The sequence below is a fragment of the Plectropomus leopardus genome, chromosome 1 (assembly GCF_026936395.1).
Source record: "Plectropomus leopardus strain MGB_pleo_1.0 chromosome 1, ASM2693639v1, whole genome shotgun sequence".
Lineage (NCBI taxonomy): Eukaryota > Metazoa > Chordata > Actinopteri > Perciformes > Serranidae > Plectropomus > Plectropomus leopardus.
In genome coordinates this window covers 13,552,134-13,567,666 of record NC_142176.1, presented here as the reverse complement: position 1 = coordinate 13,567,666, position 15,533 = coordinate 13,552,134, and the positions used below count along the sequence as shown (strand labels likewise).

The 15,533-nt window shown below is 39.4% G+C and overlaps 1 protein-coding gene across 3 annotated transcripts; it reads left to right on the top strand.

Annotated features, from left to right (window-relative positions):
• The first annotated feature begins 1,022 nt into the window (after nucleotides 1-1,022).
• On the top strand, nucleotides 1,023-15,409 carry tgfbrap1 (transforming growth factor, beta receptor associated protein 1). Of its 3 annotated transcripts, none has more exons than XM_042492463.2 (13): nucleotides 1,023-1,274; nucleotides 3,330-4,040; nucleotides 5,645-5,839; nucleotides 6,772-6,926; nucleotides 7,124-7,206; nucleotides 7,530-7,710; nucleotides 7,818-7,978; nucleotides 8,722-8,779; nucleotides 8,872-9,015; nucleotides 9,607-9,750; nucleotides 10,731-10,890; nucleotides 11,201-11,661; nucleotides 12,896-15,409. In XM_042492463.2, exons 2-13 carry the CDS (start codon nucleotides 3,344-3,346, stop codon nucleotides 13,082-13,084), a joined length of 2,628 nt encoding a protein of 875 aa, XP_042348397.1. In that variant the 5' UTR covers nucleotides 1,023-1,274; nucleotides 3,330-3,343; the 3' UTR covers nucleotides 13,085-15,409. The 3 variants fall into 3 exon arrangements, with proteins under 3 accessions (XP_042348397.1, XP_087932050.1, XP_042348389.1); XM_088075924.1 differs by having other exon boundaries at nucleotides 1,023-1,278; nucleotides 3,325-4,040; XM_042492455.2 differs by having other exon boundaries at nucleotides 1,024-1,274; nucleotides 3,325-4,040.
• Nucleotides 15,410-15,533: the final 124 nt, after the last annotated feature.

Genomic DNA, 15,533 nt, shown 5'->3' with positions numbered 1-15,533 from the left:
CGCGTTCATTTTCCTCCAATAATATTTATAAATGTATTAAATAATTATTTTAATTCCTTTGTGGGTTTTAATTAATAATGCAAAGTGTAAATAAAAGTAGTAATTACGATGCAGTGGTACAGGTTAAGATACAACTTCATTGATTCTGGTGAGTACAACTACTTCATATATAAAAGGTAACTGGCCCCATCATTTCCAGCCGCAGCATTAAAGTGATAAACACATTAATGCATCAATCACTACAATCCAGTGATACTATAATTTTGAAACGGCCATTCTGCAACCCAAGCTCTAACAAAAATGTTACGTTTGAATTTTTGTTCATTGTATATATTTCTGTCGCCTGAAATGGAAAAAGTCAACTAACTTTAAGGAGGCTCAAGAAAAAAAATATTTGTAGCACTGAGGATAATGATGGCCTATAAACCTATTAAAAATAAATGAAAAGAAAGTACTACTTGTAACAGAGTATTTCTACAGTGTGTGGAATGAGTACTTTTACTTGGTTCCAATGGGTCAGTTCAGAAATGTAATCAAAACTCTGACTGGTTTAACTATGACTGTATGTTTTGGTTTTTCTTTCTTTTTTTTTTTTTTTTAAACTTGTTTAAATTGACTTCTTATTTTACTATATTGCTTTATTTGGTCTTTACTACTTTAAAAAATATATTTCATATTTTTTATGCACAATGATTGATGTTGTACATTTTAAATTATTCTATGTACTACCTTTATTTATGTACTCAGGTCTCTCTTGAAAATTAGATCTCAATGGGATTTGCCTGATTAAATAAACATTTATACTTAATGATGATATTACAAACATGTCTATTGTTTATTATTATTATTGTTATTAGTATGTTGTTGTTGTTGTTGTTGTTGTTGCTGCTGTTATTATTAGTAGTAGTAATATTAATATTAGTGTTTTTTTTATTTTATTTTATTTTATTTTTTACATATTTAAGAAGTCAGTTTGAAATGTGTTAGAAATCAAACATCTCTGCCCCTTGCTAGTGGGTCTTGAACGCACCCCAGTATCACCTGCAGCCAGCAGGAGTTCAGCGCAAATGGGCGGTGTTTTACGCTGGACGAGGAAGACCCAATAACGCTGCCATCACAGCCGTATCTTCCAGCTGTCGGTGCGGTGCCGAACGAGGCACCATGGCTGTATTAATGTGTCACTGTAAATACATGTCGTGGCCGCTGTTCTCGGCGTAGAGAGGCTCGCCTGTGCGTGGTGGTCCCCGGCCTGCCGTCCTGAGCTGTCTGCAGCGGTAGGTATGCTCGCTAACGCTAACAGCTTCAGAAGGAACCAGGGAGGAAGTTAATGCGCAGAGCATCATCTCAAGAAAGGAGAGGCCGGCTGCAAACTCTCTGCATTTCTTAACACAGACAACCCGTGAGGCACATTACTAATAAACCTTTATTTGGCAGCACTGAAAATGTAGCTCATCGTTAGTTAGTTTGCTAGCAATGGCAACTGGGCTGTTTAAGCTAACGTTAGCCTAGCAAGCTAGCTGGCCCAGAAGCCACAGAAATATGATCAAATTAGACTTCTGCTCGTGCTAGATCTACCCAAGCCTACTTAATAAGATACTCTACCTACAGTTTAGCACGTGTTCATCTTTAAATGTTGTTGTTTTTTATTGCCGTTAGCCTCTGTGGATGTACTAGCGTCAACGTCTTAAGCTATCATCAATGTAGCAACGTTACATGAGAGTCTGTGAGCTAATGTTTGCCAGAACTGTTGAAAATAAACCACAACAAGACTCAGCTTCAGGAAAAACCAGTAACCTTGCTTCAAGATATAACACAGGACATTTTGGTAAAGCTGCAAATGGTAGGGAAGGAGCTCAGACAGTAGCCATAACAAGACACATTTAATAGATCTTTAACAGTTATTACAGAAGAAAAACACTCCAGTGGCTTGGATATCAACAGATATATGTGTGAATATCACCATGGTTAGGACATAAGTAGTGTTTCTGTGATAGTGTCACACACCCTTGAGTGCCCAACCCATATGTAGGTGTACAAGACTGTACTTGCATTACACACAGTGACAAGATAGAACAAAATAAAAGGAACATAAAACACTTATTAATGTATTCATATATGTCAGAAGATAAAGCTAACCTTAGTAAACATGCAAGTCTCATATGCAGGTGCTACGTCCTGAGCACACCCTGAGCTAAGTCAAATGTCTAATATGTAAACATGTATTGTAATCATGCCACAGCTAAAGGCACACTGCTGGATCTTAACTAAGTGTCAATTTACTTCTGTGAGCTGGTGAATTTATATATAAAGCTGCTAACTAGCCTCTTCATTTTATTAAGTTGTTAATCGTTTGATCAATAAAATTGAAGAAAATTTAGAGAAATATTTGTCAGTTCCCAGAGCCCAAAATGATAGATTTACCAAGGGGAACTTAAATAGTCTTTTTTTTTTTTTTAAACTTTATTTTTTCCTTTTTATAACACAAACATGAGGTCATTAACACATATTAAGTTCACACTAAATAAAACAGACGTATAGACGGTACCAGTCACAGGATAATTCACTCTGGTTCAGAAACTCAAAGGGAACTTAAATAGTCTTAAAAAGCATACAATTCAGTGATCTAAAAACAAGGGCTTAATTGTTTTTTAAAAGTCTTGAATCAATCTTTCAAAAGTTGTTAAAATGCTAAGATATAAGAAGTAAGAGTGTCTGAATTTTTATTCTTTCTTTTGTTCTGGGTGTTTAATTTCATTTCACAAAGATAGATGAAAGTTCATTTTACCCTCCAATAATTAAAAACCAACAGCAACAAGCAAAAAACAACAGATAATTTAACAGCTGTTAATGTGAAACAAATGAATGAACAATTGCATAACAATTTTTTTTTCTAATGTTGCCTTTTAAAGTGTATCAAAATAATACAGATAACATCTGTAATTTTCCCCCAAAAATACTGCATGATTTTTTTAACATTTTTTTTATTATTATCATAATTAATTTTATTTCAATTTGGGTTATTGCAAAATTCATCTTAAATTTAATGCAGAGTGGCATTACAAAAACTCTGAAATTTAACTTGCCTTCAGCTTAAAGAACCCTAATAATGTTTTGCCCCTAAAAACACTTAAAACCTTAAGATGTTGAAAATTTGGGAGCTTTGTTTTTCATTTTGTGCTCTCACACACAAAAAATAACACATCCAGAGTTTGTTGTGAATGAGAGACACGCCCATGCTTCAGTATATCCTATTTATGGACTGCCAGTAACTTAATAATGTGTTATTGATGTGTTGTTGATGCCTGTCTCGTTTGTATCCTGCAGTGTAGATGCCTTGGCTGAGATGAGTGTGAAGGCTTTTGAGCTTGTCCCCGCTGTGGAGCGAGATCTCCTCATGGGCGACAAGGCTCGCATCAACATTGAGTGCATCGAATGCTGTGGAAAGCACTTGTACATGGGCACCAATGACTGCTTCATTCACCACTTCCTGCTGGACGAGGTCACTTCCTCCAAAGGGAAACTCAGTTACTCGGCTCAAAAGCTGCTGCACAAATACCTGGGCCTCAAGAAGCCAGTTGCTGAGCTGCGCGCAGCCTCCGCGTTGGAGCGTCTGATAGTGCTTTGCGATGGAATAGTGTTCCTGGTTGACATGGTTACACTGGAGACCGTGCCCTCGGCGGCAGGAGGGGGAGCCAAGATCAGAGGCGTGACATCGTTCTGCATTAACGAGAACCCGGTGAACGGGGATCCATTCTGTGTGGAAATGGGCGTGCTCTCCTCCAAGCGGCGGACAGTGCAGATTTACATGGTGTATGAGGACAGAGTGCAGCTGGTCAAAGAGGTGACCACTCCCGAGCAGCCGTGTGCTGTCAGTGTTGATGGTTACTTCTTGTGCCTGGCCCTCGGTACACAGTACATGATTCTGAACTACAACACCGGAGCCTCCCAAGACCTGTTTCCTTACAACAGTGAAGAGAGGAGACCCATTGTGAAGAGGATCGGCAGGGAGGAGTTCCTCTTAGCAGCACCTGGTGGTCTCGGTAAGTCTGTAAAAGTCTTAAATGTTAGCGCGTTAAATTCAGTTCCTCCAAAAAGGCCTCTGAAGGTACTAAAAAGAATTAAATGTAATTTACAAAGTTGTGAATATTTTTTCTTGGCATGTGGTTGTTGGCTCTAAATTACGAGTGAAACGGGCGCAAAGGGGCATTATGTTTTCAGGATGTCTGTACGTATGTCCCGCCCATTCTTGTGAACGCGTTGTCTCAAGAACGCCTTTAGGGAATTTCTTCATATTTAGTGTAAACATTTACCTGGACTCAAGGATGAGCTAATTAGATTTTGGTGGTCAAAGGTCAAAGTTCAAGGTCACTGTGCCCTTATCTGTCTCATTCTTGTGAACACGATATCTCAACACCTTGAGGGTATTTCTTTAAATTAAGCGTAAAACATTCACTTAGACTTAACAATGATCTGATTAGAATTTGGTGTTCATAGGTCAAGTTCTCTGTGACCTTATTTGTCTAATTTGAACGAATTATATCTGAAGATGGCCTTGAGGGAGTTTCCTTAAATTTGGCACAAATGTCCACTTTCCATTTGGACTCAAGCTGCACGATATGCAAAAACAGCCGTATTGCGATTATTGTGACCGATATTTTGATTGAGATATGACTCGAATATTTAGTGGCAACGGTCATTTTTGCATTTCAATTTCACTGAAAAAAAAATCATAAAACAATGATGATGTGACTTTTGCTGGGGTTAACACCCAACAAGCATGTTCCCTCACATCTGGAATATGATTTATAGGCCAGGGAATCTCTGTAGCACCACAAAGCTTCATTCATAATGGTATGTTGTGAATGTTGCGATTTCGATAATATTTTGATTGTCCTGCTCCTAGTTCAGACTGCCATAATGGTCTCCTCCCTCTTCCTGCCCCCCTTAGCACTTGCTGGTTGATTTAAAATGCATCATATGAATTGTTGAATCAGGCTAACTTCAGTATTATTTTACGGCCTATGTGCATTCTCTGTGTTTCTTTGGTGGTAGTCTTTGTGCTTTTGAAACATTTTGACATTTCTTGACTTGCGCCGAAAACACACTTATCAGCCACAAAGTGCGTCCCGCCACAATTATTATGCTTTCTGCAGCTGGGAGCCACGTTCATGCTTTTTGGGCAGGAAGAGTCACAGGAGTCACAGGACTGATTGCTACTGATCTTCTCTGGACACATTTTGCCTCCAAGGTTAAATTATCCCCAACTTAAAGTTTAGCTGCACTTTGCTACAGATTCAAATAGCCACAGTGCAGAGAGGCTCCTGCAGCTTTCCATTGATATTGCATTGTAAGCTACTGCAGCCCACACTTCACCACTGCTGGTGTGTTTCTTGAGTGGTTTGCATTAGGCATCTCTGTCCTAGGGCATCCAATGGCTCTGTGGCTAGAGCAGGCACCCCATGTACAGAGGTTGTGTCCTCGCCACAGCAGCCGCGAGTTTGATTCCGGCTTCGGCCCTTTGCTGCATGTCGCCCCCTCTCTCTCTCTCTCTCTCGCCCCCTTTTACGCCAAGTCTTTCCTATACATTAAAGGCATAAAAGCCCAAAAATAAACTATAAAATTCTCTCTCCTCATCCCCTTCCAGGAATGTTTGCCAATGCAGAAGGGGTATCTCAGCGCGCTCCAGTCAACTGGTCAGAGAGCGTGATTGGTGCTGCTGTGTGTTTTCCGTACGTGGTGGCTTTAGATGAAAGCTTCATCACCATCCATAGCATGTTGGACCAGCAGCTGAAACAGACACTTTCATTCAGGGATGGACACATTCTGCAAGACTTTGAAGGTATCCTCCACATACTTTTGTTTTCTAAAGGATTTTCATCCTACGTCTTGGAATCAAACCAACTTTTCTCAAAAGAAATCAGGAGTGATTATCTTATTAATGTGCATGAAGTTTTGCCATTATTTGTGTAAATTAGGAAAAGATTTAGGCTACAGAGGTCACTTCTGTATAACTCGGCTCCCCCAGAGCTTATTTTCCATCTTCAGACTCGTAGTAAATTATCCTTGCCATATATGTAATGGAAAATGGAGATAAATAATGTGTCTATAACTGTCAAGTGATTCCTTATCGCACACAATTCCCTGAAAATTGAAAATGGAAAACAGGCTTTTGTTATTAAATAGTCCAGGGATGTAAAGAGTTACTGTTTTGGCTAGCTGGATTGAGAAACCAAAAGCTTTCAGCACAGAGAGTCTGATATCCCTGGAGAGCTGCACCCTGGGGTTTTAATTCTTAATGGGATCTGAAGCTCAAGCAACATTTTCCTTTTACAGAGAGTCTTCCAGTTCAACAGCTGATAAGCAACTAAAGCTGGACACATGAAGGCTTTTGTGCGCCGTCAACCAATATTTGTTAAGCCATAAACTAAAAAAGTTGCATTTTCTTTCAATCTGAAGGTTTGTTATTCCTTTTCTTTGAGGTTTTCAACCTAACACTCATATTTCAATGATCATCATCCCAATTAATGAAGGATAAGAGTGAATGAGATGTCCTGCCTCTTCTGTTGTTATCTATTCCAAGTCGAGTTCAAGCAGGCATTGAGGCTCAAACCCGACAGAAACTCGACAATATTTTTTCAAAGATGTGTAAACCACAGGATTAAGATGAAGCAGAGTCTGTAGGTTGTTTAAAAAAGCCTAATGTGACATCACTTTGTGTAGTAGTGGCCTTAAGTGTTGAAGTTTTGACCTGTGATTGTTTTGTGTTTTTAGGAAAGGTCATCCTGGCCTCCACTAAGGCTGTGTATGTCCTCGTCCCCCTGCCGCTGGAGAGACAGATCCAGGACTTACTGGCCAGTCACAGAGTGGAGGAGGCACTCATCCTCACAGAGGGAGCACAGCAAAATATTCCCAAAGACAAGTACCAGGTAACAAATAGTGTGTTGTTTTGGCTATATGGTTGAAAAGATGACAATGTGTGTTATTCATAGCACATACAATGATAATACTATTATTAAAAATCTGTGATAATTTGATAAGTTTTTTCAAGCTGAGGTGTTTTAATATGAGATGCTGGACTAAAAAACACAATTGTCTCCTTTATTGTCACTTTCTTCATGTACAGATTTTGCACAAAAGAATTCTTCAGCAGGCAGGTTTCATACAGTTTGGCCAACTACAGTTTCTAGAAGCAAAAGAACACTTCAGGTAAGATTTTGAGTCGGTTTGAGTTTGATTTGCTCCATGACTGCTTTGTTTTGTGTGGGGATTAAAATGTAAGTGGCTTGAGTCTTGCAAGTACTGTCTAGCCCAGTGTTTCCCCAGGAAATCCACATTTCCTCTAATGTGTAATTTTCTGCAATACCAATACACAGTGACAAAAACATTTTCTACTACTCATAACGAATAATGACGACTATGCAGCAACGATGCACTGTGTGCATTCTGTAACTGCTTACTAGTTTCTGGCTTTTAGTCCTTGATTGTGTCACTCTTTTGCAATTTTTTATTTCTCACTTTTATGTTTGCAGGAAGGGTCAGCTGGATGTGCGGGAGCTGATATCTCTTTACCCACTGCTGCTGCCAGCTTCCTCTACATTCACACGCTGCCACCCTCCTCTACACGAGTTTGCAGATCTCAACCACCTGGCACAAGGCGACCAGGAGAAAGTGCTGCGATGCAAGAAATTTCTTATCACTTATTTGGGGGAGGTAAATGGAATAAAAAAAGAATAATTCTCAGAATTTCGCAGTGAGCTCACTTGTCAGAAGTTCTAAGTGTATATGTATTAAATGTTTTCCTCCATCACTAAACACAGGTACGAAGCACAGAAGTGGCAAATGGCTGCAGAGAGGACGTGGACACAGCGCTGTTAAAGCTGTATGCTGAACAGGATCATGACAGCCTTCTAGACCTGCTAGCTTCAGACAATTCCTGCCTACTAACAGACAGCATCCCGTGGCTGGAGAAATATCACAAGTGTGTATACTATTATTTTTGGTTTTGAGTTTCTACTTTTTAAGAATAAGTCAATACAAATGATCATATGTGGAAAAACACAGAAAATCACTACATTTTAACACACAGAGACATTTTGTAGTCTCCACTTCTCAAAAGCCTTCTCATCTGTAGAGGTGCTATTATTGAAATGGACAAACAAACACATTGAAGCTGAAACAGCACATTTTGTGATAAGGGTAAATTGGTTGTCTCAATTTGATTATGTCACATCAAACTCCAAAGCCCAGATACACCAAGCTGACATCAAAGAACTAGAGGCGATAAAGGCCGACTGTTGTGTCGGATATTTACCGTGCTCGAGCGAACAATATTTCAAGTAACAGTTTCTGCTCATATTGCGTGTTTGTTTTGACGATTTCACACCTTCTTTACTTCAGTAGTTTGTTTTCCTCACTTCTGTTTCTCATATAATGCACTGAACTGAACTGCCAATCAGAGAAATTTCACTCACTGCTGGCTCTGCTATGGCGCCGACAAACAGCCAACAGTGTGGGACGTACCGCAAAAACTAGGGTGACAGATACTCACCAATGGCCCGACATTGATCGCAACTGACCATCAGCTTGGTGTGTCAGGGCCCTAAAACTGCAGTAATTAGCAGAAGGTGGGACTTGTTGGGTGAATACTCATTAACTACCACCTGGTAAAGCTTTGATAATGTGTCCAGTTTAATCAAGCCAATTACATTTTTTCCCTCCTAGATATTTTGCACTTGGGCTGCTCTATCATTATAATGGTCAGGATTCAGCAGCACTTCAGGTATGTACACCAAAACAGTTTCTCACTTTAGAATCAGCATCAACATTATGTTTAGAAATTTAACATATTCCCTCTTTAATTTTTTCTGGCAGTTGTGGATTCGTGTGGTCGATGGAGATCTGCAGGACTCCACGAGATCTGACCTTTATGAGTACATCGTGGACTTTCTCTGCTCCTGCTCCAACCTGGATCTTGTATGGAAGTATGCAGACTGGGCCTTGCGGAAGGATCCCACTGTAGGTTACCACAGCTATAAGTGACCTTAAAAATGTAACTGTCAAGATTATTGCTGCCAGTCAACTAGATGCAAAGTTGATTTTTAAAATAAATTCATTTCATTTTTATAAAATGTATTTAGTTAGTCAAGTTAGCCAAGATGGCGGATTTTCAGATGGTAAAAGACAAAACCATAACAACTGCTAATTAAAAAAATGACATTAAAAGATGCACATTTAACCACAATGCATAAGCATGACTATATAAAGGTAAAAACACGTAACAGTTCTTTATGGTCACAATTTAACAGTCGTGCATAAGACATCAAGATGGCAGCAGAGATGTTATCCGTCACTTCACGGTTCTCACAATTCATTTTTTCGGTTCCTTATTTTATAAAAAGAAGGTACTGAGTTCATATAGAGTTCCCTTTATATAAACTGGCAAGCAACTCTATAAATGTGTGACTTGAACAGAAGGAGATGGATTAAATTTGCTTATTTGCAATACAATGGATTTTTTATGACAATTTATATTGCATCATTTTCTCACATGTTGCATGCAGTGGTAGAGCTACTGTAAAAAACTAGCCTTTCTTTTTTTGTTCATAGATAGGTGTCCACATCTTTACTAAGAGGCCTTCCAGGAAAGATCTGCCAGAAGTGAAACCCGATGATGTCATCACGTATCTGGGGAAGCACAGCCAGGCACTGCTCCTCTACCTGGAACACCTGGTGCTGGAGAGAAGGATAAAGGTAAAATAAATAGGATAAAAATATCTACGGTGGCTTTGTGGTGAGAGAGGTTCAGGTCTCTGGCTGCAGGGTAGCAGGCATCATTAAAGGATTTTCCCTGCAGCATCAGTTCCCCAAAGTACTGAGACTGCAACAGGCTCACTGTTTGCCACATGCTGACTATGAAACTGGTCACATGAGACACAGTGAGTCAGAAGTTAGCACTGACATCCTCCTACAGTCCTGACCTGTGAGCTGGGTGACTTAGATCACCTTTAAAGTATATGCAGAGCTGCCCCATGGTAGAGCCTGTGTGCCAGAGCTGAGCCCTGGCAGGCCCAGTTTAACCCAGTTGTGTGTGTCCGTTAGTGTGTACATAAGCACACGTATGTGTTTGGGCCGAGGTGAGGGCCAAGAAAAATATTAACACCTGGGCCAATCACAATCATCGCAATCTACACAATCTACACTGCAGGGCATGCACATCCTCAGTTTGAAAATCCTGCTAAATAAACAGGGCTCCCACGGTCATTGAAAACCTGGAAAAGTCATGGAATTTCCCAAACACATTTTCCAGGCCTGGAAAAATTATGGAAAAATCACTTAAAGTTTTGGAAAAGTAATGGAATTTTATTGTGTGTTATGAAATGGTTCCAGTAATCCTCCTTTCTGTAGCTATGTGACATTTAGTTTACCAACACTTTAATTTCTCTATTTACTCCCCGTGTGGTGTCTCTCCCTCCATGTATGCCCACTAGCTGAAATTATGTATCAGTAGAGATTGAGATGTCCGAAAATCGCTAGGCAAGTGGTGCAAGAAAAATAGTTGTTATTCTTGGTCCTTGGGAGCCCTGTGTAAAGTTACTCTTTAAATATTGCAAAAACGTGAGCACAGTCTTTTTAGTTCAACTGTTCATGCATTTTTTGTTCTGTTTTCAAAGCACCTTCCTATGGAACATTTATTGAACTCAGTTTGCATTCTTTTATGTCCGTGGCTGCAGAAAGAGAAATTCCACACACACCTGGCCGTGTTGTACCTGGAGAGAGTTTTGTTACTGCTGTCGGAGTCGCCAACAGACGAGGAGCAGCTCGCTAGAGCAAGAGAGAGGCTCCAAGCTCTGCTCAGGGAGTCCGACCTTTACCGTGCACAGTTTCTTTTAGGTGAAACAACTCTGAAGATACACACAAATAATTTATTTTTTAGACATATCTTTCTATTTTTGTGTAAACAGCATTTCAAACACTTTGAAGATGGATTTTTATTTAGTTGTAATGAGGTATAGATTGTTATATACAACTCATATCCATGTCATCTTAAACTTAAAATACATTGTATAACAGATTGTAGCATCTTATGCAATGGTGTCTTAGTGTAGCTCTGGTTTGCTATCAAGGAATTTCCAAACTAATTGATAGAAAAAGTCATGCAGGATTTGAGCCTCAATGTTTCATGTCCTTCTGTTTTGTTTAGCTAAGATGGAGAACTGTGAACAACTGCTGCTAGAGCGTGCAACACTACACGGAAAACTGGAGGAGCATGACAAAGCGCTGCATATATTAGTGCACCAGCTGAGAGACTACTCGTCTGCTGAGGCCTTCTGCGTCTGGGTCTCTTCTTGTCGGGATTCTGCTTACCGGCAGCAGCTTTTTCACCTGCTCTTGGGGGTGTATCTAGACGGGAACCTTCCTGGAAATTCCCAGACTGCAGCAGGAGGTGGAGATCTGGAGATGGCGGCAGTAGACCTACTGAATCGGCACGGCGAGGTGTTTGATGCCGTCCGTGTCCTGCGCATGCTCCCTGACGGCTGGTCACTGCAACTGCTGCGGCCCTTTCTGGGTCGAGTCGTCAGGGCCAGTATGCACGCCTGCCGCACCTCCCACATTGCTCTGGGACTAGCCCGCTCTGAAAACCTTCAACTGCTGCATGACCGGGTGAGAAACACAGAACATAATACAAAAACATACAGTTAGAAGAAATAGTCCTATTTAATTAACTGCTACCCTTGTTTAATGTGTTGTTTGACGGGCATGGTACAACACCATTATTTATTGAATTATGACCTTTTTTTTATTATTCAAAAGACAAGACAGCATCAGTTTCTCAAAGATCTAACGTAATAATTCTGATAATATGAAGAGAAATTACTGTTTGTCTCAGAGGTGTTGGTGAAGTTAGATTTTCATCAGTACTTCTCTAACAGGAGAAGTAATCCCAACTAAACTAGTTAAATTATGAACAACTGAACAAGGGCTGCATCGATTAGTCGTTTAATCAATAATCAACTAGAAATGAATGTTTTACTGTTATCTATTAATAGTTTACGTATCTTTTGTCCTAACAAAAATGTCATGGTTCCAGCTTCTAAAATTAGTAGCTTTGATACTTTTTAGTGTTGTAAATGAAAGTAAGCTGAATTTATTTGGGGTTTTAATTGGGAAAAACAATGAATATATCTCCATGGGCTTGTTGATTTTTCTGACATTTTATTGATGAAATAAATTAGGACATATTCTGCAGATTAATTAAAAATGAAAATAATTGCTACTTGCAGCCCTTGACTGAGCCTTTACTATGTTTTCTGGCAGAACTTGATGAGCTTCGTGAGTTTGACTTCGTTCCTCAGCAGCCTTTTTTTGTTGTTGTTGTTTGGGGCTGTAAAATGAGGCACAAACAGTTTGATCATCACACTTGAAGACTTCCTTTTGATCAGATGGTGGTTGGATCGATTAGAGTTGATCAGATCAGATAGACGGATTAGAGGAGCAACCGCTGCAAAGGCGAGTGAAAGCAAACTTTTCTTTGCTGATTAGACCCAGCACTGGACTGCAGGGTGAGCGGTTTCCATGGAAACTCTGCTGGTTTCATCTAAAGTAGGCTGGAAAAACAATAGACGACACAAAAACTGTATGAAAGCAATTTGAATTAATAAACGGTTAAGTTTCACCTTCTCTGTGCTTGGTGCTTTGCTGCTCCATATGCAGCTCCAAAAAAATCTAGATGAGGCAGCAAATGTTGATGCTGTGGTAATGTGCCACAACAAATCTATTTGCTTTTAAGATGTTGAAGAGTTAGCATTTATTGTCTAATAGATTATGTAATTTTAGCATCTGCAGTGTTATCTTTGTGCCCATTTCTCATTGTAACTCTAATGTATTTTCTCCACAGTTGAAAGACCGGAAGAAACCAATCTTTGTGTCTGAAAAGAAAGGATGCCACCTGTGCCACAACACCTTCAGTGAGCCTGACGTGGTGTGCCTGCCAGGTGGAGTGCCTGTCCACACTCACTGTGTCGCCCAGAGAGTAAGAGACTCTCCCACAAAGAGACAGTTAACTAATAGCAGTAACCATACGTGAGACTTGACCCCTCAAACTACCATGTGATCTGTGATCAGAGGCACCAAACTGAAGCAGGACATGCTGAGGACTGTGAGGAAAACAAAAAGCACAGAACACCCATTGCCATAGTAGAATCTGCTATGGAGGTGATGAGAAACACAAAGAAATCTGTGCGAGTGCGTGCTTGTGTGTGTGTGTGTGTGTGTGTGTGTGTGTTTGTGTGTGTGTTTGTGTGTGTGTGTGTGTGTGTGTGTGTGTGTGTGTGTGTGTGTGTGTGTGTGTGTGTTTGTGTGTGTGTGTGTCTGTGTGTGTGCGCATGCAGAATGAGTGAGAGCAAGGAAGAAACAGATGATTTCATCAATTTATTCCTGTGCCACAATTAAACCACACTGTCAGACTGCAAGTTTTTAATAGAAACAACAGCTGAGTCACCCGGCCCTTTAATCCATTTAAGCGGAGAAGTAATTAAAGAACGGCTCCTGTGCTTACCTGTGGGTTCAGTGCTGTACTGGTCATCATCATCATCGCTTGAACAGTTTTAAACCTGAATTTGAGAGACTGCTTGACCACACTATATTTGAAACCTGTTGCAGAAATTTCCGAAGCATGCGTAGTATTACCACTCTTACAGTATTGGTCTGATCACCTCATGTGGGTATTGTATTAATATTGTCCTAACTTTGCACATTGCAGTGTTGGGTTTTAATGTGAAATACTACAAAGACTCATCAGTACTGATGGAAACAGTCTTTTATGTTTGTCTCTTTCTCTCTGGGATCTGGTCTCGCTGCAGCTTTACTTCCCCCTCAGCCGTACAGGTACTGGTTGTTGTTTTTACAATGTTTCACTTCAACAATTCGATCCAAACCACAGAATTTGAATGTCCTGTTATCAATGTGAGAGACCATAAGTCGGTGTATCGTCTGTAGAGCAACAACACTATAAAACACTACATGGTATCTTACATTGCTCCACTGTTCATCAGTATGTTACTGGCAATTCAATAATCGAACTGCATCTATCAGATTCACCCTCTAAAACTTAAGCAGATCAAATAATCTTTGCTTCTAAGATGTCAGTACACACATTGACTGTGTTTACACACTGTAAAATCTGACAAGTTGACTTACATTTTTGAGAATCTAAGAAACCAGCCTTAAAAATCTTATGAAATATAACTGTTAGTTTGAATGTATGTTTATATTTTATCTAATTGTTAGGTTTACTTAAAATGTAGTTATATTTACTCAATTTTGTAAAGTTTTTGCAACTTAAAAATGACAAGTTTAATCAAATCAGTCTTTCTAAATTTTAGCAACTTAAGTATATTATATTGACTGTGCTATATATCTGTATTTTACTAGTTGCAAACTAGTCAGCTAGTCACTGGCAAAATCCTCTGTCATGATCAACTTAAGTCACACCAACTTGGTTCTTCTAAGTGTTACCAACTTTACTGAACCAAGTAATTTCAGTTGTCACTATTAAGTTTTTATAACTTCAAAATTAGACGTAAAGTAAACATAAATGAAGATTAATAGTTAAATTTACTTATATTTTTTCAAGGTAATAGGTTTCTTGGATTTTTTTAAAGTAAAAATCAGCGTGACAGATTTAAGTACATGCACAAAATATTCCGGTTCTTGCCCTTATTCCGAAAAAGACAAAATTCCTCCTTCACTGTTTTTCATATTCCATGTTTATGTGCAGCCATGCATACTCCAATGACCGTGCCCTAACATGTCGTTGATCACGTCAAAATAAGGAAGCTCTCTTTCAGCCCTTCTGCCCCCTTCTTGAAGAGGTGGCGTTATGATATTTTAGTAGGTGTGTTTCTCTTTCCGACCTGAAATATGATCTTTTCTTTTGGGCATGCATCTCTACCCCACAGTCTTGCAAACTGTTGGTGAGTTGGTTTGTTTACAGTGTATTAATGACCACGCACACAGAGCCAACCGTAGGTTGCATGTTGCAAACTGCAGTAAAAATCCCAACTGAGACGCGTATTCTGAGTGCGCTATATACATGACCCAATAATACAGGATAATACTGGCATATCCCATGTCTAAATCTGAAAATGCTACTTTTGCTAATTTGAAATATTCAAAAAGCATATGCTGATTATATGACCCGCATCAAATTTAAAATATTGACATATTTGGAATAATAGTGGAATATTAGTGTGCATGTAAACCTACGCAGTGTGAAACATGACAAGTGTTGTGGCTCAGTTATACATAAAGTTGGAGTTATTTAGAGTGCTGTCAAATCATATGGAATCAAACTGCATAACTTTTTTTCTGGTTTTCAGTAACAAATGAAATAAATCGAGTTGGATCTTTACCACCTGCCTGCAGTCATATAGATCCATTTTATTTGTTTGGCCAGAATCATACAGTGATAAAAATATATTTCATTTTTGAATGCTGTCAACACAAAATAAATGTCAGTTACAGTCAAAATGAGC